This window comes from Phocoena sinus, chromosome 9, assembly GCF_008692025.1.
Source record: "Phocoena sinus isolate mPhoSin1 chromosome 9, mPhoSin1.pri, whole genome shotgun sequence".
NCBI classification, from domain to species: Eukaryota; Metazoa; Chordata; class Mammalia; order Artiodactyla; family Phocoenidae; genus Phocoena; species Phocoena sinus.
Window position 1 is genome coordinate 59,817,452 of NC_045771.1, and position 25,350 is coordinate 59,842,801.

The 25,350-nt window shown below is 40.5% G+C and overlaps 1 protein-coding gene across 5 annotated transcripts in view; it reads left to right on the forward strand.

Annotated features, from left to right (window-relative positions):
• The window catches only part of DYNC1I1 (dynein cytoplasmic 1 intermediate chain 1), a 331,990-nt gene that overhangs the window by 285,448 nt on the left and 21,192 nt on the right, over positions 1 to 25,350 (forward strand). For all 5 annotated transcript variants that reach the window (XM_032642848.1, XM_032642850.1, XM_032642849.1 and 2 more), the window contains one exon: positions 21,495 to 21,635. In XM_032642848.1, the coding sequence (XP_032498739.1) occupies positions 21,495 to 21,635 (141 nt within the window). The remainder of the gene's footprint in view (positions 1 to 21,494; positions 21,636 to 25,350) is intronic.

The window sequence follows — 25,350 nt, forward strand, 5'->3', positions numbered from 1 at the left end:
TCCATTTTATTGGCATAGAGTTGCTTGTAGTAGTCTCTTAGGATGCTTTGTATTTCTGCGGTGTCTGTTGTAACTTCTCCTTTTTCATTTCTAATTTTATTGACTTGAGTCCTCTCCCTCTTTTTCTTGATGAGTCTGGGTAATGGTTTATCAATTTTGTTTATCTTCTCAAAGAACCAGCTTTTAGTTTTATTGATCTTTGTTATTGTCTTCTTTGTTTCTGTTTCATTTATTTCTGCTCTGATCTTTATGATTTCTTTCCTTCTGCTAACTTTGGGTTTTGTTTGTTCTTTCTCTAGTTCCTTTAGGTGTAAGGTTAGATAGTTTACTTGAGATTTTTCTTCTTTCTTGAGGTAGGCTTGTATAGCTATAAACTTCCCTCTTAGAACTGCTTTTGCTGCATCCCATAGGTTTTGGATCACCGTTTTTTCATTGCCGTTTGTCTCTAGGTATTTTTTGATTTCCTTTTTGATTTCTTCAGTGATCTCTTGGTTATTTAGTAACGTATTGTTTAGCCTCCATGTGTTTGTGTTTTGTATGTTTTTTTCCCTGTAATTCACTTCTAATCTCATAGTGTTGTGGTCAGAAAAGATGCTTGATATGATTTCAATTTTCTTAAATTTACTGAGGCTTGACTTGTGACCCAAGATGTGATCTATCCTGGAGAATGTTCTGTGCATACTTGAGAAGAAAGTGTAATCTGCTGTTTTTGGATGGAATGTCCTATAAGTATCAATTAAATCTATCTGGTCTGTTGTGTCATTTAAAGCTTCTGTTTCCTTATTTATTTTCAGTTTGGATGATCTGTCCATTGGTGTAAATGAGGTGTTAAAGTCCCCCACTGTTATTGTGTTACTGTCGATTTCCTCTTTTATAGCTGTTTGCAGTTGCCTTATGTATCGAGGTGCTCCTATGTTGGGTGCATATATATTTATAATTGTTATATCTTCTTCTTGGATTGATCCCTTGATCATTATATAGTGTCCTTCCTTGTCTCTTGTAACATTCTTTATTTTAAAGTCTGTTTTATTTGATATGAGTATAGCTACTCCAGCCTTCTTTTGATTTCCATTTGCATGGAATATCTTTTTCCATCCCCTCACTTTCAGTCTGTGTGTGTCCCTAGGTCTGAAGTGGGTCTCTTGTAGACAGCATATATATGGGTCTTGTTTTTGTATCCATTCAGCAAGCCTGTGTCTTTTGGTTGGAGCATTTAATCCATTCATGTTTAATTATCGATATGTATGTCCCTATGACCATTTTCTTAATTGTTTTGGGTTTGCTTTTGTAGGTCCTTTTCTTCTCTTGTGTTTCCCGCTTAGAGAAGTTCCTTTAGCGTTTGTTGTAGAGCTGGTTTGGTGGTGCTGAATTCTCTTAACTTTTGCTTGTCTGTAAAGCTTTTGATTTCTCCATTGACTCTGAATGAGATCCTTGCTGGGTAGAGTAATCTGGGTTGTAGCTTCTTCCCTTTCATCACTTTAAGTATATTATGCCACTCCCTTCTGGCTTGTGGAGTTTCTGCTGAGAAATCAGCTGTTAACCTTATGGGAGTTCCCTTGTATGTTATTTGTTGTTTTTCCCTTGCTGCTTTCAATACTTTTTCTTTGTCTTTAATTTTTGCCAGTTTGATTACCCTGTGTCTCGGCGTGTTTCTCCTTGGATTTATCCTGTATGGGACTCGCTGCGCTTCCTTGACTTTGGTGGCTGTTGGCTTTGCCATGTTAGGGAAGTTTTCAACTAGCATCTCTTCAGATATTTTCTCTGGTCCTTTCTCTCTCTCTTCTCCTTCTGGGACCCCTATAATGCAAATGTTGTTGCATTTAATGTTGTCCCAGAGTCTCTTAGGCTGTGTTCATTTCTTTGCATTCTTTTTTCTTTAGTCTGTTCCGCAGCAGTGAATTCCACCATTCTGTCTTCTAGGTCACTTATCCGTTCTTCTGCCTCAGTTATTCTGCCATTGATTCCTTCTAGTGTAGTTTTCATTTCAGTTATTGTATTGTTCATCTCTGTTTGTTCTTTAATTCTTCTAGGTCTTTATTAAACATTTCTTGCATCTTCTCGATCCTTGCCTCCATTCTTTTTCCAAGGTCCTGGATCATCTTCACTATCGTTATTCTGAATTCTTTTTCTGGAAGGTTGTCTATCTCCACTTCATTTAGTTGTTTTTCTGGGGTTTTATCTTGTTCCGTCATCTGGTATATAGCCTTCTACCTTTTCATCTTGTCTGTCTTTCTGTGAATGTGGGTTTTGTTCCACAGGCTGCAGGATTGTAGTTCTTCTTGCTTCTGCTGTCTGTTCTCTGGAGGATGAGGCTGTCTCAGAGGTTTGATGGGAGGGACTGGTGGTGGGTAGAGGGGACTGTTGCTCTGGTGGGCAGAGCTCAGTAAAACTTTAATCCACTTGACTGTTGACGGGTGTGGCTGGGTTCCCTCCCTGTTGGTTGTTTGGCCTGAGGCAACCCAGCCCTGGAACCTACCTGGGCTCTTTGTTGGGGCTAATGACAGACTCTGGGAGGGCTCACGTCAAGGAGTACTTCCTAGAACTTCTGCTGCCAGTGTCCTTGTCCCCACTGTGAGCACAGCCACCCCCTGCCTCTGCAGGAGACCCTCCAACACTAGCAGGTAGGTCTGGTTCAGTCTCTCCTGGGGTCACTGATTCTTCCCCTGGGTCCCGATGTGCCCACTACTTTGTGTGTGCCCTCCAAGAGTGGAGTCTCTGTTTCCCCCAGTCCTGTTGAAGTCTTGCAGTCAATTCCCACTAGGTTTCAAAGTCTGATTCTCTAGGAATTCCTCCTCCCGTTGCTGGACCCCCAGGTTGGGAAGACTGACGTGGGGCTCAGAACCTTCACTCCAGCGGGTGGACTTCTGTGGTATAAGTGTTCGCCAGTCTGTGAGTCACCCATCCAGCTGTTATGGGATTTGATTTTACTGTGATTGTGCCCCTCCTACCATCTCACTGTGGCTTCTCCTTTGTCTTTGGATGTCGGGTACCTTTTTTGGTGAGTTCCAGCGACTTTCTGTCAATGATTGTCCCGCAGCTAGTTGTGATTCTGGTGTTCTCGCAAGAGGGAGTGAGAGCATGTCCTTCTACTCTGCCGTCTTGGTTCCTCCTCTTGTGCACCTATTTTTATTTGAGTAGTGGACTCAAATGCTGGAATATCTTGCAATTTTCTCGTGCTTAATGATGCCTCACCCTATTGTCATAAGGCTATTCATAAAATAATTTTAATCATCAGCAAAAAACCCAGCACTTTAAAATAATGTAAATGTCTTTTAATGTATTTGTTTGTTGTTTCCCTCTTTTTATTGAGCTATGAGCTTCTTGAAGTCAGTGGCCATAGTTCACATCTATTCTATATTCCCCACAGCTTTCAGTCAGAGTAGTAAATGGTTAATATATAACACAGGCTGATTATCTTATTGACCAATTACATATAAATTAAATTAAGCCACTAGCAGTAATGTTGCTGATGAATGATAGGATAAACTCTGAAGTTTTATATTTACTGCAAATTTATTTTAATCCTCATTCAGGTGCCCCAGTGACTGAAACATAACTGCACCCCAAACACAAATGGACCTGCAAAGACACCTCTGTCCATTCTTAATTGATATTTTTGACAATCGCATTCTCCGCTTATCACCTCTTTTCTACTCCATTGATTTTTGCCCCTTCTGTCCAATCAGTTGTACAAACATGAACACATGAATGTTTACATATTAACCTACATGTCATCATTGCAAAACATGCAAGAATGTAATAACAGTCTAGAATTTTTTTTCATATTCACCCAAAATCCATAGTTTAAGGTTCATTCTTAGTTTTGTACATTGTATGGGTCTGTACAAGTATAACATACAATCATAATTATAACATCATACAGAGTATTTCACTGCCTTAAAAATCCTCTGTGCTCTGCTTATTCATCCCTCCCTCCCCGCAACTCCTGGCAACCACTGATCTCTTACTGTCACCATAGTTTTGCCTTTTCCAGAGTGTCCTATACTGGGAATCATATAATACACAGCCTTTCCAGATTAGCTTCTTTGACTTGGTAAAAATGCATTTAAGGTTCCTCTGAGTCTTTTCATAGCTTGATAGCTCATTTCTTCTATCACTGAATAACATTGCCTTGATATACTACAGTCTATCACTTCATCAGGACATCTCTGTTGCTTCCAGGTTTTGGCCATTATGAATAAAACTGCTCTAAGCATTCGTATGCAGATTTTTGTGTGGGCCTTAGTTTTCAATTCCTTTGGGTAAATACCAGTGAGCCAATGAGTATCATTGCTGGACTGTATGGTAAGAATATGTTTAGTTTTGTAAGAAACTTCCAAAGTGGCTGTACCATCTTGCATTCCCACCAGCAGTGAATGAGAACCCCTAGGAGTCCCCCATCCCTCCCCACCAAGAATTAAATCTGCTGCCCTCCAGGACTGTTTGACCAAACTTGCTCTAACAGAAAATGTTTAGGGCAGTGAAACTACTCTGCTACTGCAGTGGTGGGTACATGTCACACATTGGTCACAACCCATAGAATGTGCAACACCAAGAGTGAACACTAAGATAAACTATAGACTTTGGGTGATAATGATGTGTCATTGTAGGGTCATCGATTGTAACGAATGTCCTGCTCTGTGGGATATGTTAATAACGGAGGAGGCTGTGGGGCAGAAGTATACGGGAACTCTCTCCACCTGCCTCTCAATTTTGCCATGAACCTAAAACTGCTCTAATAGCTAAAATTAAAAACAAATACAAAAAACCATCCTATATGTGGAAAACCAAACACTTCAGGAGTGAAGTAAAGGTATATTTTAAAAATTAATTTTTATTAGAATATAGTTGACTTACAATGTTGTGTTAGTTTCAGGTGTACAGCAAAGTGAATCAGTTATACATATATCCAGTCTTTTTTAGATTCTTTTCCCATATAGGTCATTACAGAGTATTGAGTGGAGTTCCCTGTGCTACACAGTAGGTCCTTATTAGTTATCTATTTTATATGTAGTAGTGTGTATGTGTCAGTCCCAACCTCCCAATTTATCCCTACTCTCTTCCTTTCACCCTTGGTAACCGTAAGTTTGTTTTCTACATCTGTGACTATTTCTGTTTTGTAAATAGGTTCGTATGTACCCCTTTTTTAGATTCCACATATAAGTGATATCATATGATATTTGTCTTTCTCTGTCTGACTGACTTCACTCAGTATGACAATCTCTAGGTCCATCCATGTTGCTGAAATGGCATTATTTCATTCTTTTTTATGGCTGAGTAATATTCCATCGTATATATGTACCACATCTTCTCTATCCATTCCTCCGTCGATGGACATTTAGGTTGCATCCATATCCTGGCTATTATAAATAGTGCTGCAGTGGACATTGGGGTGCATGTATCTTTTTGAATTATGGTTTTCTCTGGATATATGCCCAGTAGTGGGATTGCTGGATCATATGGTAGCTCTATTTTTAGTTTTTTGAGGAACCTCCATACTGTTCTCCATAGTGGCTGTAACAATTTACATTCCCACCAACAGTGTAGGAGGGTTCCCTTTTCTCCACACCCTCTCCAGCATTTATTGTTTGTAGACTTTTTGATGATGGCCATTCTGACCGGTGTGAGGTGATACCTCATTGCAGTTTTGATTTTCATTTCTCTAATAATTAGTGATGCTGAGCATCATGTCATGTGCCTCTTGGCCATCTGTATGTCTTCTTTAGAGAAATGTCTCTTTAGATCTTCCACCCATTTTTGGATTGGGTTGTTTGTTTTTTTGATATTGAGCTGCATGAGCTGTTTGTATATTTTGGAGGTTAATCCCTTGTTGGTCGTTCTTTCTCCAGCGATAGAAAGCAGCAGCGTGAGTAAAGGCTTGAAGGGCAGAAGGGTTCTAGTGTGCAGCGGGGATTGTGAACCCAGCCGACTGGCTGGAGCAGAGGGTTTTGATTAGGGGACAAGGGGGAAAGCACATTTGGAACGCGTGGTCCTGCCGTTTCAGCACTGATCTGCCCCAGTGGGACCAGATGGTGATATTCATAGCCCCGGACTGTCTTGTTAGAGCCTTGGCTCTGGGATCTGTGGCGTGGAGGTACTTTCTTGATGTAGCTATTTGTACTGAGCCTTTCACTAGCTCAGCAGGAGGTAAAAATTACTTGACAGTCTCTCCTGGCTCTCACCCATCCAAAGCGTGAGGGAGAGTAGGGGTGTCAGAATGGGTGGGCATTGGGGAGAGAGAGTCCTTAAGAGCTGAAGCGTTCAGTGAGGGAGAGTGAAGGGCATTGAGAGGCTTACCCACATTCTGGGGCACCCGTGCCAGGCAAGCAGCCCCACCCCACCGTGGGGTCCCTGTGCCCTCCACCGCCCCCCCCCCCCATAGTTGACCTTTAATCCAAAGTGTTTGGTTCCATACGGAACTCTCTCTCTCCTCTCTCTCTCTTTCAATTTCTCTCTATCTCATTTTTTGCACACACACACAATTATTATCAAAAAGCACTTTGGAATTTAAACTCTCAGCTAGGGATCCTTTTCCTAAACAGAAAGCTACAATTTAATACATTTCTATCGGTTCCCTATTACATAGCAAACGGGAACCACTCGCCGTATGCAGTACAATCATTTAAGCTCATTTGACTTCTAAAGGCGAGGGCGATAACATTTTGGATTTCATTTTTGTTTGTCCTATAAGAGTATTGAGTTTTGGCCAAAACCCCAGGCCCTGGGTGAATGTGCTTCAGACCTCACTTTTTGTCAGGAGGCCAAGTGGACTTGGGAGAGAGGGTGGAGCTGTCTGTTCAGACATGATTTTTAGTTTTACCCTTTGCCTCTGGAGCCAGGGCCCTGGCCCGCATCCAGCGCACGAAGAGAAGATTATGGTATTTTCTAGGTAATTTTAAGGAGCACAAACCCAAAGTAAAGTCAGGTGGTTTCAAGTCTGCACTGAATTTTTCATGTTCAGGATTTGTCCTGATTCGGGTTTTCAGCAGAGCTGTGTTTTAAATGATGAAGGGAACTGTATTCTCCTGGAGACAGGCATGTTTTGGTTATTTGCTAATGACCTCTGGTTTTGCTTATGGGGAGTTTTGTTAACAAATGGAAATGTAGCAAAATAAAACACTCTCTTTCCTACTTTCTTTTTTTGCTTCCTTTTCCTTCTTTCTTAAACAATGGGAACGCTTGCAATAAGCTGTCAAAACCAGGCTATAGATATTAGTTATTGTAGCATCATTAATACTGTGTAAAAATAAATTAGTCACTTTGGCAATCAAACACATTCTTGTGATCTCCTGTCGGTGCTTTTAAACAGAGCCTTCCCCTGCTGTTTGATAGATCCTATTGTTAAGAGAAGAGGCTGTAGAGATGTATTCAAAAATTCTTTGAAATTTCTCCAGCCTCAGGAACCCATTCAGCAGGAATTAGCCTTTAAGGAGGCTGATAAGGAGAGCTCGGCAGGGGCCTGCCTGCTCTGGAGGTGAAAGGTTAACCCCAGGCCCTGGGTAAGAGGGCTCCGCTTTTGGACCCATGTCGTGCTCAGCTACCCTGCCTGCTTGCCTCGCCTTTTCCTGCCCTCTCACCCCATCCGCACCTCACCCTCCAGCTACCTTTTCTAAAAGAAAGGGACTTCAAGATGGAGCCTGCAGAGGGTGACAAAATTAAACCAAAATAAACTCTCATCTCAAGCACAGCAGACTTTGTTTCGGGGTGGGGGGTGGGGGGAAACAGCTCTCTATCCAGGCAAAAGTGACGGACTGAATCAGGCAGAATTGTCATTTCTGGTTCACGTTCAGTTGGGTCCCTGCAGTGGTTGGGCGTGTTGGTATCGAGGCAGCATCGAGTTTTCCACTCTGTGCCCTCCTCAGTTGTCGCAACAACATTGCAGAACTAGAGGTGCGAAGTAAAGCGAAGTTGAAAATTAAAAAGAGGCTCTGCTGCCTCCAGAGAGGCTTTATATTCACCACAGGCCCTTTCCAGTGGAAGACACAGTAAAGCACAAAAGACTGCAAAAGAAACAGCATTCTGCCTTGTGCTCTCGGGGGCAATTCCATAAATGCAGAATCATAGGGTAAATGTGCCCATGTGGGTGTGCATTAGAAGCCAAGGAAAAAAAGAGAGCCTTCCTTCTCTTTTCCTTGGAGAGCTATATTAGTTTGCCAGGGCTGCCATCACAAAGTATCATAGATGGGGTGGTTTCAACAGCAGAAATTTATCTCCTCACCGTTTTGGAGACTAGAAGTCCAAGATCAAGGTATTGACAGGGTTGATTTCTTCTGAGGCCTCGCTCCTTGGCTTGCAGATGGCTGTGTTCTCCCTATGTTTTCCCTCTGTGCATATTTGTGTCTGAATCTCCTCTTCTTAAAAGGACACCAGTCATATTGGATTAGAGTCCACCCATATGACCTCATTTAACCTGAATAACCTCTTTAAGGAGGCTATATCAAAATAGTCACATTCTGAGGTACTGGGGCTTAGAACTTCAACGTATGACTTTTGGGGCCAACACAATTCAGCCTATAACAAAAACTAAGGTTATTTCATTATCACAGTTGACCCTTGGTTATGGACAAAGAAGTTAACAGTAATGAGCTTTTCTTGAGGTTCTTTCACACACACCCCACCCCTAGTGCCTGAAGGGCTCCAATCCCTCCAAGTCTGGCTCCCAGGGGCAGTAAAGCCCTGAAGGACCCGTGGATGTTGAGGGAGAGTTGCAGGAACAGTTGATGCATTATGGTTAATGTGAGAAGTAACTGTGTTTGTTTGTTTGTTTTGGGGTTTTGTGGGGTTTTTTTTTGCTTCCTGCAGGACTTTAATACATTTAATTTCCAGTTGCTGGCATTTGTGAATGTGATTTTTGCATGAAAATCATGGACTTATATTAATAGATTCATCTTTAAATGCCTGGATTTATAGCATAGAAGCTTCTTCCACCGTTCAGAAGTAACATAAGTAGTTATCTCTGCAGTTTTTTAAAATTAATTTTTATTGGAGTATAGTTGATTTATAATGTGTTCGTTTTTGCTGTACAGCAAAGTGAATCAGTTATACATATATCCACTCTTTTTACGATTCTTTTCCCATATGGTCCTTACAGAGTATTGAATATAGTTCCCTGTGCTATACAGTAGGTCCTTATTAGTTATCTATTTTATATATAGTAGTGTGTATATGTCAATCCCAATCTCCCAATTTATCCCTAGCCCCCCGCCTTTTCCCCCTTGGTAACCATAAGTTTGTTTGCTACATCTGTGACTCTATTTCTGTTTTGTAAATAAGTTCATTTGTACCCCTTTTTTAGATTCCACATATAAGTGATATCATATGATATTTGTCTTTCTCTGTCTGACTGACTTCACTCAGTACGACAATCTCTAGGTCCATCCATGTTGCTAAAATGGCATTATTTCGGTTTTTTTATGGCTGAGTAATATTCCGTTGTGTATATGTACTGCATCTTCTTTATCCATTCTTCTGTCAGTGGACGTTTAGGTTGCTTCCATGTCTTGGCTACTGTAAATAGTGCTGCAATGAACACTGGGGTGCACGTATCCTTTCAAATTATGGTTTTCTCTGGATATATGCCCTGGAGTGGGATTGCTGGATCATATGGTAGCTCTATAGAGAAGTAAGTTTGTTGATGCTGAATCCAAAGACCTGTTTCATCATTATCACCGTGTTCAGAATACGTTTATTAACTGGCGCAGGGTATCTAGTCACTGTGTGGTGCTGATTTGGCTTCAGGCTTTCTATGGTCAGTACAGCATTCTCTTGTTTTCAGGCATCATTCTTCTTCTCCAGACAAATAAACATGTAAGGATATTCCATGAAAAAGCATGTTAATCTCCTTCTCAGATCAATAACTCTCTCTTACTCTTCCTCTTTTCCTCTCTCTCTCTCACACACACAGACACACACTCAATTGAAATGTATGTATGTGTTAAAAAGAATCTCAGGTACATACTAATATTTTTCGTCCCAGGATAAGTTTTGTGTTTGTTGCGGTACGTGGGCTTCTCACTGTTTTGGCCTCTCCCGTTGCGGAGCACAGGCTCCGGACGTGCAGGCTTAGCGGCCATGGCTCACGGGCCCAGCCGCTCCGCGGCATGTGGGATCTTCCCGGACCGGGGCACGAACCCATGTCCCCCGCATCAGCAGGCGGACTCTCAACCACTGCGCCACCAGGGAAGCCCATGTTTGTTTTTAATGAGGTAACATTCATCAGACATTCAATTCCTAATACCCTGTTCCTGTAATACACAGGAAGGCCTGACTAGATTTCCTGCTGTCCAAGCCTAATTTTTTATTACTCTTTTTCATATCACCTTCCTCCACAAAAACAGTCCTCTATGTCTGGTTCGTTGCCAGTGGTTTACAAACATGCTGAAACCTTTGCCATGACTGGGTAGTCTCCATCAGAGATTACATTTAAGGTAGCAGAGCGGGGGGAAAGGTTTAAACGGAAGTAGCCTGCTAGAATAAGAGCCTAAGGAGGATGCTGAATCAAAAACCCATCATGCAAAGTGGAGGTTCAGCCCTGGGGAGACTAAGAAAGAATCATAAGCCCAAAGAATCAGGAGAAAGTTCAAGGCTCTGCTCAGAGGTGTAAGGCAGAGATGGGGCTGCACCCAGATGCTGGCTGCTTCAGCAACCACTTTTAGTGCATCTTGTCTACCTCGAGATGCAGTGTTTGCCAGGCTCAATGCCAGGTGTGAGATATAAAGCCACATAAGAGATTGTCCAAAATGGCAAGTGGGTGGTCTTAAGAAATAAAGAAGGCAGACCTAGATTCAAATACCAGTAATATTAGGATCCTCTTAGAGATTTGTGGTTTGTGATTGGATGGGTTGACTTAAAGTATCACAGGCGTGTCCGAAAATTTTTCTTTTTTAAAATAATTAATTTTTGGCTGCGTTGGATCTTCATTGCTGCGTGCAGGCTTTCTCTAGTTGCAGCGAGCAGGGGCTACTCTTCATTGCGGTGCGCGGGCTTCTCACTGCGGAGGATTCTCTTCTTGCAGGGCACGGGCTCTAGGTGCGTGGGCTTCAGTAGTTGTGGCTCACGGGCTCAGCAGTTGTGGCTCACAGGCTCTAGAGCGCAGGCTCAGCAGTTGTGGCACACAGGCTTAGTTGCTCCACGGCATGTGGTATCTTCCCGGACCAGGGCTCGAACGCGTGTCCCCTGCATTGGCAGGTGGATTCTTAACCACTGCGCCACCAGGGAAGTCCCGGCATGTCCGAAAATTTGGATTAGCTTGCCAAACCACTTGAAGAGCCAACATGCGTCCAGACCAACCACTGCCATATTTCCCGGCCACTCCTCAACCTACCCTCTTAGCCTTTTGACACTTCTCTCTCCAAGACCATTGGTAAACCCCTAATTTCAAGTGTGCCGGCTTCTTTTTAGTACTCATCTTGTATCATACTGTCTGCTACTCATTCTTGCAACACTCCCTCCTCTCCCTCAGCACCTCTCGTGAATGATTGTTTGGCACAGGCTTCAAGCTTGCCCCTCTTTCAATTCCAGACCTACATTTCGACTACCGGCTTAACTTAAGTGTCATCTCCAGAGACTCAAATGTACCATGTTTAAAATACAAATCAGATCTTCCTCCCCTACTCTGCTGCTGCTTCTGTTTTCTGTCATAGAAAAGCTGAAAACCCTTGCATGAATATTAGACATCTCTGAACCTGTTTAGCACATAGCACAATGCCCTGCACATTTATCAGTACATATTTAATAAATGAGTAGCTTATTGCATTTAAAAAGTCTTAACTCTATACTCAAGACTATTCATAACATGTCCTTACCTCCGACTCTATCCAAAGCAAAATTATTGCCTATTATTCCTTAGGACAAATCCTCAGAGTCCACTGGGCTGTCCCCACTTCTCACCCTCCACCCGGGAATTCCATGCTGATGTCCACAGCCAGGTCTTTGTATGCTTTGCCTCTCCCCCACCCCTCCCCACCGACTGGCTTCCTTACCATCTGTCAAAGTCTATGCATCTTTCAAGGCCGGTCCCATCACCTGTCCTAGATAATACCTTCCTTGACCACATCAGACTAAGGTAACCACCAACATGCCATCCCTCCAGTCTCTGAATTCCTCTGGCACCTGACATCTGTACCACAGAATTTAGCACCTGGCTACCTACTTGTTCGCTTTCTTTGGTATAAACAAACCAGAAAGCCAGTCTCTCTTCCAGGGATTCACAGACATGGTAAATTCCTCCTTGAGTTTTTCCCAAGAATGTGTCTTTGAGAAGAAATTTATATTCTTTCTTTCTTTCTTCATATGGGGAAATCCACATACCTCCTTGTGACACGATGTGTTTTCCCCTGTGTCTTAGTTATCAGGAAATTTAGAGCTGATTCATTACCAGATTGTAATCATCAGGATCCTAGTATTAGCTGTCTATTCTATCTGCCTCTGTTGTGTGTTTATTCTTAATTTTGCAGTATATTTAACTTGTAAGACAACATAAGTCCTTTTGGAACAAAACGAGAAAATAGGCTCCCAAGTGAACAATTTCTTCTTCTTATTTCATAATTTTCATTTTCCTACCTGGATTTCAAGTCCTTATGAACAGTCAGATCTTGTATTTCTATTGATTTCCCAAAGTAGGAAGCATATGGTAGGTCCTCAATAAATCATTGTTGATGAATCAATACTTTTAGATATCCTAAGTGAAATAATGTACTTTGTTAAGGTAGGTTAGATTATTTTAAGCTGTGTTGGAAACACTTCCTAAAAATTACATAATTCTAACAAAGGGCCCTGAGTATATCTATTTCTGCTAGCATTTTGTTAAATGCTTAGAATATCAGAAGAAGGAAAACACAATAAAAATCAAAAGTTAAAGATTTGGCTATTACAGTGTCTAAGCATAACACTTAACACAAGCAAGAAGATTAATGAAATCAATAGTTTACTGCCATTAACACTGACCGATGACAGAGTGCATTTTTTCCCACAAGCCCAAAGCCCTGCTAGCTGCCTCTGTGGTAAACAAGACATTCAGGTGGTGTCTGACTTATTTTTTCTCCCCTTATCCTCATTTTCACTCCCCCTTCCTAATATAAGGTAGCAAACATTAAAATCGGCTTTCAATAAACTACCTGTGCCAGTCACCAGATTCTTTTCTTCCCTTTTTTTTTTTTTTTTTTTTTTTTGGCGGGGGCTGGGGGGGAAGAAGGGGGTTCCTATTTTAAGTTCACCCAGGGAGAATACTTTAACTTTGAAAGAAACCACAAGAATGTAATCATCAAGTCATAGCCAGACTTAGCCTGTGTTCATACTTCCTGTCCTTTTACCCCTGCCCCAACCTGAGCCGTCCCCCACTACCCCGCCAAACATTCACCCACCAACACATAACTATAGCTGCTAAATATTTATACAGCCATGTGTGAATAATCCATATAAGTGCAAACACTTTTGAGACTTAAAATTCACCCAGCTGACTGGGCTTTATTGTTGTGCGAGAAGGGCTTGCTGAATCCTTTCTTTTGCTCTTTTAACCAGAGCGGAAATGTTTGCCTTCTCATTTCACGGCTATGCGGCGTGAGTTGCCCTCCCCAGCCTTCTCCTTCTAAGCACTAATGTTTGAAGAGAGAATGAGAATAACAAATAACAGATACAACTATCTACACAGTTATGAGATTCAAAGATACCTCCACCCCCGCCTCCTGATCTAACCCGCATGTCATGTCTGATGTTGGAAGATAAATGAAAACTCATCTCTGTTCCCCAAAGTAGCTGTGTTTGCATCAGACCAATGTAGCTCCATCTTGGGCAGCCTCATATGACCTCTTAGCCTTGCAAATCGTCCAGGGTTCATAATTAATACTAGGTTATTTTCCCATGCCCATCTTTAGTATCCTGAATCACCTCACCTCATGCTTAGCCGGTGTTTCCATTTTGCATAGAAGTTAATTTCAGTTTGGTTTAGGCAAAATAAAATAAGGTAAGCAAATCTGTTGCAAAGCAGGAAGCATATCAAATGTATTCCACGTCTGAACTGAATGTTTTGAACTTCTGCTTACGTGGGATTCTCTGTGCCAGTTCTCTCCACCGTTAAAATAAACAACTATTGTCAGCTGTCCTACTCCTGGATATAATATAAAAGATACATTGCGTTTAACACCCGGAGACTCAGGGGTGCAGACCCACAAAAAACTTGCCTTGACCCTTTGAAAATGTGCCCTTCACATGTATGTAGGACACACATATAACAATTGAATGTATACGATATACATTCGATTGTTGAGCAAGTAGAATGAAATATTTAATTACTTAGACAATTTTACCATTAAATTTTAAACCTGGGTATTCGGGTGTGTGACTTCTCGAAAAGAAATGAAATTTGTACAGTAGGTTCTTATTAGTTATCCATTTTATACATATTAGTGTATATAAAATTCAAAAAAAAAGCAATGAAATTTGTCTAAACGTTATATTTACGAAATGTAGTGCGACCACTAATGTCAGATTAGCTCTGAGAACTGGCAAGTGTTTACCTGGGGAATTTAGACATAAGTTATGAAGGGAGAATCAAGGTGTAATCCATGGATCTAGGTTTATAACTTTATCTTTTTAAATTTTTAAGAATTATATGTTGGTAAATTTATATAGTTATATATATATGTATGTATATAATTTATATATTAAATATAAATTTGTTTACAATGGGGAGAGAGTTTATAAGCCAGTTGCTAGAGTGGATGGAGGTGGACAGTTTAAGGACCAGAGTGGAAATATTCTGCCACTTAATCTACCCACTAATAAAATGCAGTTGTGCAGTTTAACCCACAATAGGAACAAATAAATAAAGCTGCTTAAGCCTGCAAATATGTCTATACTGGCTCCACCTTCTAACTTTTCAAGGCACGGCTGCAACCACGCTTCTAGCTGCTTCTAGGTCCAGCCCTAGGTCATCCCTCTACACCGGCTAATCCTTCACACCAGTCTCCATCCCGTCCCGCCTGCCTCCTAATACAGGCTCTCATCCACCTGAACATTATCTTCAGATCGAAATGTTTCTTTCTCTAACGTCATGTTGCATATGAAACCACGTGGCCGTGGTAGGAGTAGAATTGGGGCAGCAGTAACCAAAGAGGGGTTCTTCTGAACTTGCTTCCTTCTACAGCCACAGAGTCTGTCAGGGAGAGACGGTCAGTCCAGAGGTTGGCCACCCACATGGTACCAATGAGCCAACTGTCGAGTGACCGTCTCTGCCCTGCCTCCACTCAAATAAGCCCGGAGGCAGAACTTAGCAAAAGAGCCCTAGCAGCTGAGGTGAATGCAAACAGCTCAATTCAGAAGAGCACCCCTGCTTGCTGAGTGTCTTCACAAGGATTCTGTACAGATTTGTTTCACTAAAATGCCTGTTTTGTAGGAGAACCTTTAGGTGGAGCTGATATGCATAAAACTCGTGCCAGTGTGGGGAAATAACTCCTTTTGTGAATGAGGGAGGCAAAGCTGGTAGCTTTTTCCGTGGCTTGAAACACTCAAACACTAGTCAGAACCTGTGAATATATATACATTCTTTTATATGGATTTATCCTCTTTATTGGTGGCGCCTCCTGGATTAGAAGGATTCTTCCAGGCAAATAAGCCATAGAGGAAGGTAGTGAAGCAAAGAACACCTTTTATGTGGCTTCAGTACTTACTTAGCAGAACTTCTACATTTATAGAGAGGCAAATGCTAAATTCCTGGATTTCTATAACCTTCTTTGTAATTCTTTTAACTAATTCAAGTTAAAGTCCTTAAATGTATTTTTGGTTAATGTACACAAACAACAAACAGACCCACTGTACATCTTCTGTTAAGAATAGCTCATCCAAAGTGTTTATGCCTGATTTTGAATTTCTGACCATGGTAGAAGCAGGTAAAGATATGATTTGGGTATCATAAGTATTGTTACAATATTAGCCACAGAAATTAAGATAAATACAGGATACTTTGTGCTTTAGAAAGACACGTTGCAAATAATGTTTTCCAGCCATAGTACCAAATTCGCAACACTTCTTTTGGGCCAAGAAAGTTGGTGGTTTGGTTTGGTTTGGTTTGTGAGTTTGGGTTGGTTTGTTTGTTTAAGGACTTTCTTTTTATGGTAGAAGCATCCATTTTTGTGTGAGCTTGAAGTTTGGGGGTCCTTTGGTGGTTTTAAAAAAAGTGATACTGTGGTCTCACATTTTAGTGTTTCCTGGAAGAACTAGCTGGCTATTTAATTACTTCACAGGAACCCACATGACAATTTTTGAAGGACATTTTCTTATTACTCATTGTTTAGTATTTTGGTCATCATTTTTCCCCCAACAAGATACAGTTTTCAAGGTAAGACTCCATTTGTTTTCCTTTTATTTCAGAATAAAAATATAGAAATTCTACTGTTAGTTGTCCACCCCGACCTGACCTACCCATGAAATACCCCCTTCCCCACTCCCCCGTCACCAAAAGAAAGGTCCATGGTTTGGGCAGGCATTTCTAAGTTGGCTTTGAGAGCTAACCATTTACAGGCAAATGAAACCTCAAGAACCACAGTGTTTGGAGGTGTTAGGAGGCATTTTAACACAAATCTTCCTATTCACCAACCTGCAAAAAAACTAAAGCCCATTCGGATGCCTTGAGCTGCCTGATAGGAGGGAAAAAAAATCATATAGAGGAAAATAAAACAAACACTATATTCCCTGGATGTGACTTTGGTACATTTCTAACGTCAGAAATAGAAATTCACCTCTCATGAAATCATTTTACAGTTAACTGATTGGAAAAATACGCAGCTCTAGTCATTGTCAGAAGTATACTTATAAAATCAAAGCTCAATCCAGAGATCGTCTTTATTGTAAAACGTTGATGGATGTTGTAGCTGTTCATTTTTGAACAGAGTTCATTACCTGCCTCTCTTTTGTAAATTTAATATTCTTTACCCCTTCTCTGGTCAAATAGGAGGTCTTTTATTACTTTTATTATTTCAGCTTTTCTCACTGAAAACTACCCTCGTACATCTTTGTGTATTTTGGTGAAATACAAAGTAAAAAAGAATCACTATGATATGAATTCCACAGAACATCAAGGAAGATGGCTTTAATTATAATACTTAGTTTTGAATAACTCTTTGTTAAACTTTCACATGCTTTATTCCACTCAGCCCTTACCACAGAACGGAGTCATAGAATCACAAAGCCAGTGGGAACCCTTGAGGTCAATTGCTCTAGCTTTCCATCTTACAGATGAAAAATAAACTTCAGATCCAAGAATGTTAAGTTCAATTTCCCAAGGTCTGTAGTTTTCCCACTTTCTTCTACTTCCTTTTCTATTCCATACTCCTTGTGTTATCCCCATCTATCAGATGAGTCCCTCACCCAAAGTTGTATAGACATTCAGTGAACTTGAACCCGGATCTTTGCCCCTTAGCATCATTTTATTCTGCCCTCTAATGCATGGCCTGCTTTAATCTCTGCTGGCTAAAGGCCTATTTCCATCCTGTTTCCTAGTTTTCAGGAAAGAAAGACTTCTGTTAGTGTCACAGGGTGCTGAGGCTGCCTGGAATTGTATGGGTAACATCTTCAGGATTATTAATAACCGATTCAGGAACTGAAACATTGTGCATGTGATAGTTTTGAACTCTTTCTACAAGTTACAGTGTGCTTAGTAAGTATTGGTTGCATTGACAGGGACAGCGAAGTGGAGAGGTAACAGATCTTTTGCTCTTTCTGTAAAGACCGAAGACCTTCACTGTGTTTCATAGAGGACCACACGGTTCCAGCATATAGAGGATGTGCTTAACAGCTAGAAAAACCCGAGAATCAAATCCAGCACCACCACTCACAGCCTTCGTGGCCTTGGAAAAGTTACTAACTTCCCTGAACTATAATTTTCTCTTCTGTAAATACCGTCTACCTTACAGAGATTTTATGCGGATTAAATTAGACAATGTGTGTATAGTCAGGCACACGCGAGCACCCAATAATGTACCCTTTCCTGCCCTTCAAGTCTGTCTGGGAGGTGACTGGTAGCCTGCTTCTCCGCTCTGTCTGAGAATCAGGGCATTAAAATCACACTGGTCGGTGTCTGGATATTTTAACATTTTGGCACAGTTCTGGAAACCCGTCTAAAACACAGGGCGTCGCAGCTTTATCTCGTTGGCATGTGTCACACATGCCGTAGTCTGCGTTACAAGGCAGTTTTCCTTTTTGTTCTCTAAACGGGTCTCTGATACCAAACAGGGCATCAGAAAAGAGAACACGCAAGTGAAGGGGTTTGTGTCTAGTGAAATTTGATTGTCTTAAAAAACGCTTTCTACGGTAACACATAGTGGAATGATATTTAATTTACTAGATGGCCTTGAGTATTTTGCAGGGTTAGTATTTAAAACCACCAAGCTTCTGTATCTTTAATATATAAAAATGATATTATAGGATCCTCCTCAAAAATCACTGGTCACATTTGCCCCTACCCGCCCCCCCTTTTCAAAACTTGTAGTGTTCTAAAATCGGTGATAATGTAATAGCAAGCTATGACAACTTTGTAGATACAAACGTATGTTTCAAAATTCAAAAACAGAATCTTTAGACCCTAATGCTTTTGATATATTTTGTTAATATTTCATGATATATATGTAAATTATGAAATGTTTTATATTAAATGTTTGAGACAAATTTTCAATGAGGTTTTCAGCTTACCCTTTGAGTTCCAACTAAGATAGAATGGAAAACTCCTCTATTGAAAAAACTGCACTTCATATTCAGAATAGCACTGCTTACTATTGTAAGAGTGGCATTAGCCTATGCCTATAGCATGTGCTGTTCTAAACGTGGCAACTGTTGCTTCATAGATGTCGGTCCCCTTGGTACCCTAAAAATGCCTTCAATCTCCACCAAGACTTCTTCGTCCTGTGAATTTATCAAGGTTAGAACAAAGCCTTTGAAAATATAAATCCTTCTCCCTGCCCCAAACATGCACAATCTGTAGCTTAGAATTAATTTGCACAGTGACTTCAGTCTTGGAGGTGGGAGGTGATGAGGGGGCTGAAGAAAACCTAGGGAATAATAGCGTTTCAATACGATACTGTTAAACACGAGAAAATTGGTTTTTGGTAAGATGAACAAAGCAGTTATTTCCAGATGTTTAAAAAGTAAAATCTCCAGGATATACTGGAGTTTTGACCAAGTTTCTTCTAAAGGAAGACACCAAAAGAAAAAAGGAAAGAAATAACACTAGAGATTAGCAGCGTAATTTGAGAGAATTAACATATTGAATAATATCAGCTCCTTAGAAGATGACTGTTTTAAAGCTAGATGGTTTTCTAATTGATCAAAGCAAGGACTGAAGATGAGTTATGTGTATTGAATGTATGCGTGCATCTATGTCTAGACCTCTGTGTACTCAGTTATACTATCAGCTGGGTTATTAAGAGATACTGAGAACTGACTTTTTAAAGCATGTGTAAGTCTTTTCTACTCTTTGATTTTAAGAAAAATGTGTTACTCATATTCTCTAACAAATAGTGACTAGCTAGCTACAAAAGCAAGAATTTGGGGCAGGAATAATCTTCTATGAAGACTTAATATTCACAAGTAGTGAAGGAGCAGCTACTCCACCCTGCCTTTTTTTATATTAATAAGGAAAAAAGATGATATAATCATATTAATTTAAGGTCATTGGGTATTCAGATTTGCTGAAGGAAGGTAGTTTGAATCACCTCATCCAAGCAGTGAGAGGAAGAAAAAAAGCTACATAAATAGCAAATAGGCAGATAATCTTAGCTCCAAATTGCAGTGCACATATGGGACATCATGAACTTTTTGGCATAGAAGAGGTATAAGGTATTAAAATACAAAACTATAAGGCTAAATGTCCATTTAATTCTTTTTGAGATCTCAATGTCACATGTTCGCTTTAGGTACTTCTTAAACTAAAAATAAGACCACACACACCACCCGCCCCCACACATACAATGTCCCATCTAAAATCTTCCGCTGCTTTAATAGTCTTACAGTTGTGTTCACGTCTCAGCAACGCCAAAGCAAGATAATTCCTGGAAAGAGAAATCACGTTTAGTCACTACCTTGACAAATTTTTGCATTAGGTTTAGGCTGTGGGAGTTTATTGTCTTCCCATGATTTTTCTCACCTTGATTTCAGCACACGCATTTTATTTTCACTCACAGTACATTTGGGGAGTTTGCTCGAATATTTGGAGCTGATTCCCCACAGATACGTTCTTTGAACATTTTCTGCGGAAAGTATTTGATTGTTCATATTGTATGTTACCGTTTTTTGATCTTATTACTCTGGCCTGTACAGGCATTCAGCTGAACCCATGAAAGGAGTACAGACAGCTGACTGGATGAGGAAGACATTGGGGGAAAAAACTCCCATTGTTTAGATTTCTGTCAGAGGATGTAAGAATGCTTAATTTCTTTTATCTCTAGGGCTTTCATTATCATTTAAATTTCATTTTACATTAATTGATCAGGGATTAGTAAAGCCATTATGCAGAAATTAGAATAAGACAAGCCAGATGGAATGAATAATTCATGAAGTCCAATTACGTTTTATTTCTGGTGTACTTTCAAACTTGCCTCTGACTTCTCTGCTATTTTGATGTGACAATATTCACAGGAAATCAAGAGTGCCATTTTAATTTATTGTATCCCTCCGAAGGGGAAGCATTTGTAGGCAGTAGGGGTGTGCTAGTGCATTTCCCCCAAAAAACACCGATTTCAGGTCTCTTAGAAATACTGAGTAATCTAGAAAACGTGGTCCGCCTCCTACGAAGGTTCAGGGTCATTGCATTGAGCCCCGCCAGTCCACCTGATTTGGGTGAACTGACCCTGGAGAGAGAGACCAGAGACTCAGAACCGCGAGATTTTTCACCTCCCAGAAGAGCTACAAATCCCTTTAAAGTATGTATCCTCATCCCCGCCGCAGAGGAGCCATTAAAGTATAAATTTGGCCTCGGGTTGGATTGGAGGCAGAGTTGCAGCTACAGAAAACGACCGCGAGGTGGCAGGCGTCGCCTTCAATGCCAAGGGTTCTGGGTCTCCGGGACCGCCGGGGCTTCCAGATCCTTCCCCGCGGGTCTGATCCCGGCAGGCAGAGCACGCCTGGGTTCGGGCCCTGAGCGACTCGCAGAGCATAGCCCGGCGAGATCTCCGAGCTCCTGGGCAGCCCCGGCCACCTGTCTGGAATGTCTAGCACGACTGTGTCTGAAACCGCCTTACCCCGCCCGTCCCAGCCCCCAGCCCCCAGCCCCCAGCCCCTAGCCCCTTAAGAGTCCCTCCCCGCCTCCCCCGCCCCCCTCCCCCCACCGTATTTACTTATGCCAGTGGACAGTTCTAGTAACATTAAAGCTGCGGTCCACCTTCTCGAGGACTTTCATCTCGGGAAGTTTTATGACACTTTGTGAATGTGCAAAGTTTTTAATTAGGCTCGCTAGACAGCCCGAGGCAGCCGCAGCGCCACAAAGTCTTCACGGTCTCTCTGCTTTACAGCACAACAAGCCGCTCTACTCCTTTGAAGACAATGCAGACTATGTGTACGATGTCATGTGGTCCCCCGTGCATCCCGCGCTCTTTGCCTGCGTGGACGGGATGGGGCGCTTGGACCTCTGGAACCTCAACAATGACACCGAGGTGAGCGGCGGGCTGGGAGGGGGGAGCCGTCGGCCTCTCTCCGTCTCCCCCTCTCTCTGAAATGGCCTTTTTTGGACAGACCCGCCAACTGCAGCTGGGCTGCCGACCCCCCATTCTCCGCTGCTGTGCAGGGTATTGGCAGATGCGTTGGCCCCAAATCATTTAAATCTCACTTCATCCCTAAACCGTGGCGGAATCTTGGACAATTGACGACCCTTCTCTGCAAAGAGCAAAACCATACGTGTTCACGCCTTTTACTGCGGGAAAGGACACTCGGGCATATTTCAGGGTGTTGAAATAACTCTATTGGCAAACACTTGGAAAAGTAAGCTTTTGTGGACTTTTGACTTGAGATTGGGCTTTTTAAAAGGGCTATTTGCCAGTGTTCGCTACTTGCACAATTTCTGTTTTAAATCCATAAAAGATGATTCTCTTGACCGTTTATGTTTAGATCTAGTCTCCATTTGAAATTTACAAGGTGAATAATCCTTGACTAAGGTACCGAACTCACAGACAGACTTTTATAAGTTTCAAACTCTGAACAGTATGTTAAACTCAGTATTTTTTTTAATGAGATTTTAACATGTCACATTTAGAGTCCTTCACAAGTGAAAAATGTTTTCAAAAAGCAATTAACAATAGGAAATAGTCTTTAACAATTTTTTGCTATATAAATGTTTTAAAAATTATGCCACGTATGTTTTTCCTTTTTTACACTTTCTCAAAATTATTGAGGTGCTAATTCAGGTAGCAGAGTTTTTGGTTGGGTTTTTTAAACGTGAATATTAAATGTCCTTCAGTTTAATACAACAAAATGGTCTCGTCGTCTCTCCTGGTCTGTGATTCAGGGCAGCTCTCCATCAATAAGAATGGACAGGTAAGAAGAACAAGTGCTGAAAACTACATGTCAAGTGGAGAACGAGAGACAGGTCTTTTGAAGTGTTCTGAGCAGGAAACAGCTCAGCCTTTTTAATTAGGAAGCCTACAGCTGGAGGATATGAGGAGGAACAGGCTCCCCTAGTTATTTTTTCTGGGAGGGGGCAGGGAAATATCCTTCAGGTGTTATTATTGAGTCATTGTATCTTGCAAGATTATATACACCTAAAACCACTGCCAAATAGTTGTCTTTTAAAAAAACTTTCCATTTACGTCTGTTTTTTCCTTTTGGCTACCAGAAGTGTATGACAAGGACAAGAGTTATGTAATGAAGCATCTTTGGAAATAAAGGGCATGAATACGTGCAGTGCCCATCATTTCAGATGTTGAAATGTTTATAACATTACTGCTTTTATAGAAAGGTGTTATTACTCTACGATGTGATGGTTTCCCAAAGTCTTTCATCACCGTTGATTAAAATCGTATTGTTTCTATCTGCTAGAATAAACTCAATTCACTCTAAACAACCAAAAACACATTTTCCAGATTGATTTAGGAGACCCAGTCAGAAATCAGGTTTAGTAGAAGTGAGTTCAGGTGATACTCAACTATGATGTAATGGAGTGTTCTACCAACTCCATAGTAATTCCTCTGTAACTCTTCTCGTTTAGTTTTGTGTTTTAATCGGCTTTTTAGGTAAAACAAAATTAATATCTCAGCATTGCCAAACGTGTTTTCCCTTCCCTCGCTCTAGGTATCAAGAGACAACCACATAAGTGTTTCATTGTTAACCATTTTAAAAAATGGTTACTTGGCATGCAGATCGTTTAGTTCTGCGGTGATCGTAGTTCTGCTTTCACAATAATAGTAGATAACGTTGAGTCTGATTCAAATTCAGTAATGAACTGAACACTTTTTAAAACACTCATTTTTGCCTTCTATCAAGTTGAATATGATTTTTCAAATATTTGTCCGATTAGGAATTAGATTTGTTTAAAAAAAAAAAACAAAAAAACACCTGAAGTCTCAGTGTTTCTTTGTCCTTGTTCAAAATATTGTGCTTTTAAACCAAGTTATTCCGACTGCTCCTATGCAAGGATCGTTCATATTCACCTACTTCAGTGTCACCTCTACACAATGTAGTAAATTATGTATATACATCCTGTCTTTGCAATTAAAATGATTGAGTCCTTAAAAAAAATATGAAAATATATACGAGACTGAGATACAAGAGTAAGAAAGCCAGAGACAATATATGAATTATTTTCATTGTAGATTCATCAACTTCTGAAAGCTCATTACTGGTCAGACTAATAAAATATATTTTTGTCATTTTCTTCATGCATTTGATAATTCTTTTAGCACATGTTATAGGCTGTGATAGCCTTTTTTTTTAACCACTTACAATATCTGTGAAAAGAAGATATTTTTAAATGGTTAAAATATTAATTGTTCCAGTTTGCTACTTTACTTAATTCCAAATAAATAAAATTCTTTAAAATGTTTTAGGCATAATTTAAAATGTATCCAAAAAATCACTTTCTTTTGAGTATTATATTTATATTAAGATTAAATACTTTTTATTCAAATTTTGAGATTGTTCACAGATAAAATCTGTTATTAACTAGCGTTAGAGAAAGTAGGATCCTGTATGATCTCTCTAAATTATGGAGTTAAAAGTTAACTCTGAAACTCTATGGCTGAATCGCAGATTTCTTTGCTGAGTAGCACACTAATAATAAAGTGCATTGACAGAATTATGGCCCAAACTAAATTCACATTGTTTCGGCCTTTAAAAAGTTTGGTTAAAAATTCAGTCTCCAGCACTGCACAGCAGGTCCCTTTACTGTAGAAATTGTGTATTTAAAAAAAAATGAGCTGGGGACTTTTGACATTTTTGCTGTCAACTGACATACAGTGATTTAAGCAGGTAAAATAACTTTTATTGATTTCAAGATTAAGTTTAAACATAGCTTCTTACATATGATGGAGTTTTTATTGCTATTTTAAAGATAGGTATTGGGTCAATAATATCATATAAACAGATGGTTTCAATTCCCTGAATAGCAGAATGCCAGGGGAGCTAAGGCACAGTATATGTGGTGTTTCCATCCTAATAGGACATGTTTATTAGACACAGGTCTTAAAACAGTGGCATAAGATGATGTTGGTGGCCCTCTTTTCACTATATGTTTTTTTCCTTTTTTATTTTAACATTTACCTTTTTTCATTTTTAATGGGCTATTGTCATTTCCTATTCAACTTTCTTGTAGAAGGCTTGGAGATCTGATCTATCAGTTATAAACTTCCAACCTTCCAGATGAGTGTTTACACAACTGATGATGAAAAGAGGGGCAGACCCACTAAAATTCTTTTTCCAAATATTAAGGTTCTTGTAACAAATACTACAGGTTCCATTTCAGCACCTCTGGTTCACTTTATAATGATTAATATTGTAATTATCAACATTGTTAGATTTCAGGTGTTTATTAAAGGAGATGTAAGGCCTTTTCTACGGGTAAGTGCTACATTCTATCAGGATATCACCCTGAGGACATTTTCAGAGCTATGGAGAACTTCCTACACCTTGGTATTGCTAGGAGGAAGAAAAAAGGGGGGGGGGGGCGGGGGTGAGAAAAGAAAAAAGAAAGGAGAACTTGCAGTTTTGAAGTTTCTCACCTGCTTGCTTTTTCTTCTTCTGAGCATCCCCTCTCTGATGAGGTTTTGAGGGATCGATACATTTTTTTTCCCCGGAAGACCCTTAATATGACTTTTTTCCACCATATACTCCATTCCCCCTTTTAGAGTATCCTTAATCTTGGTAAATCCTGAAATCTCC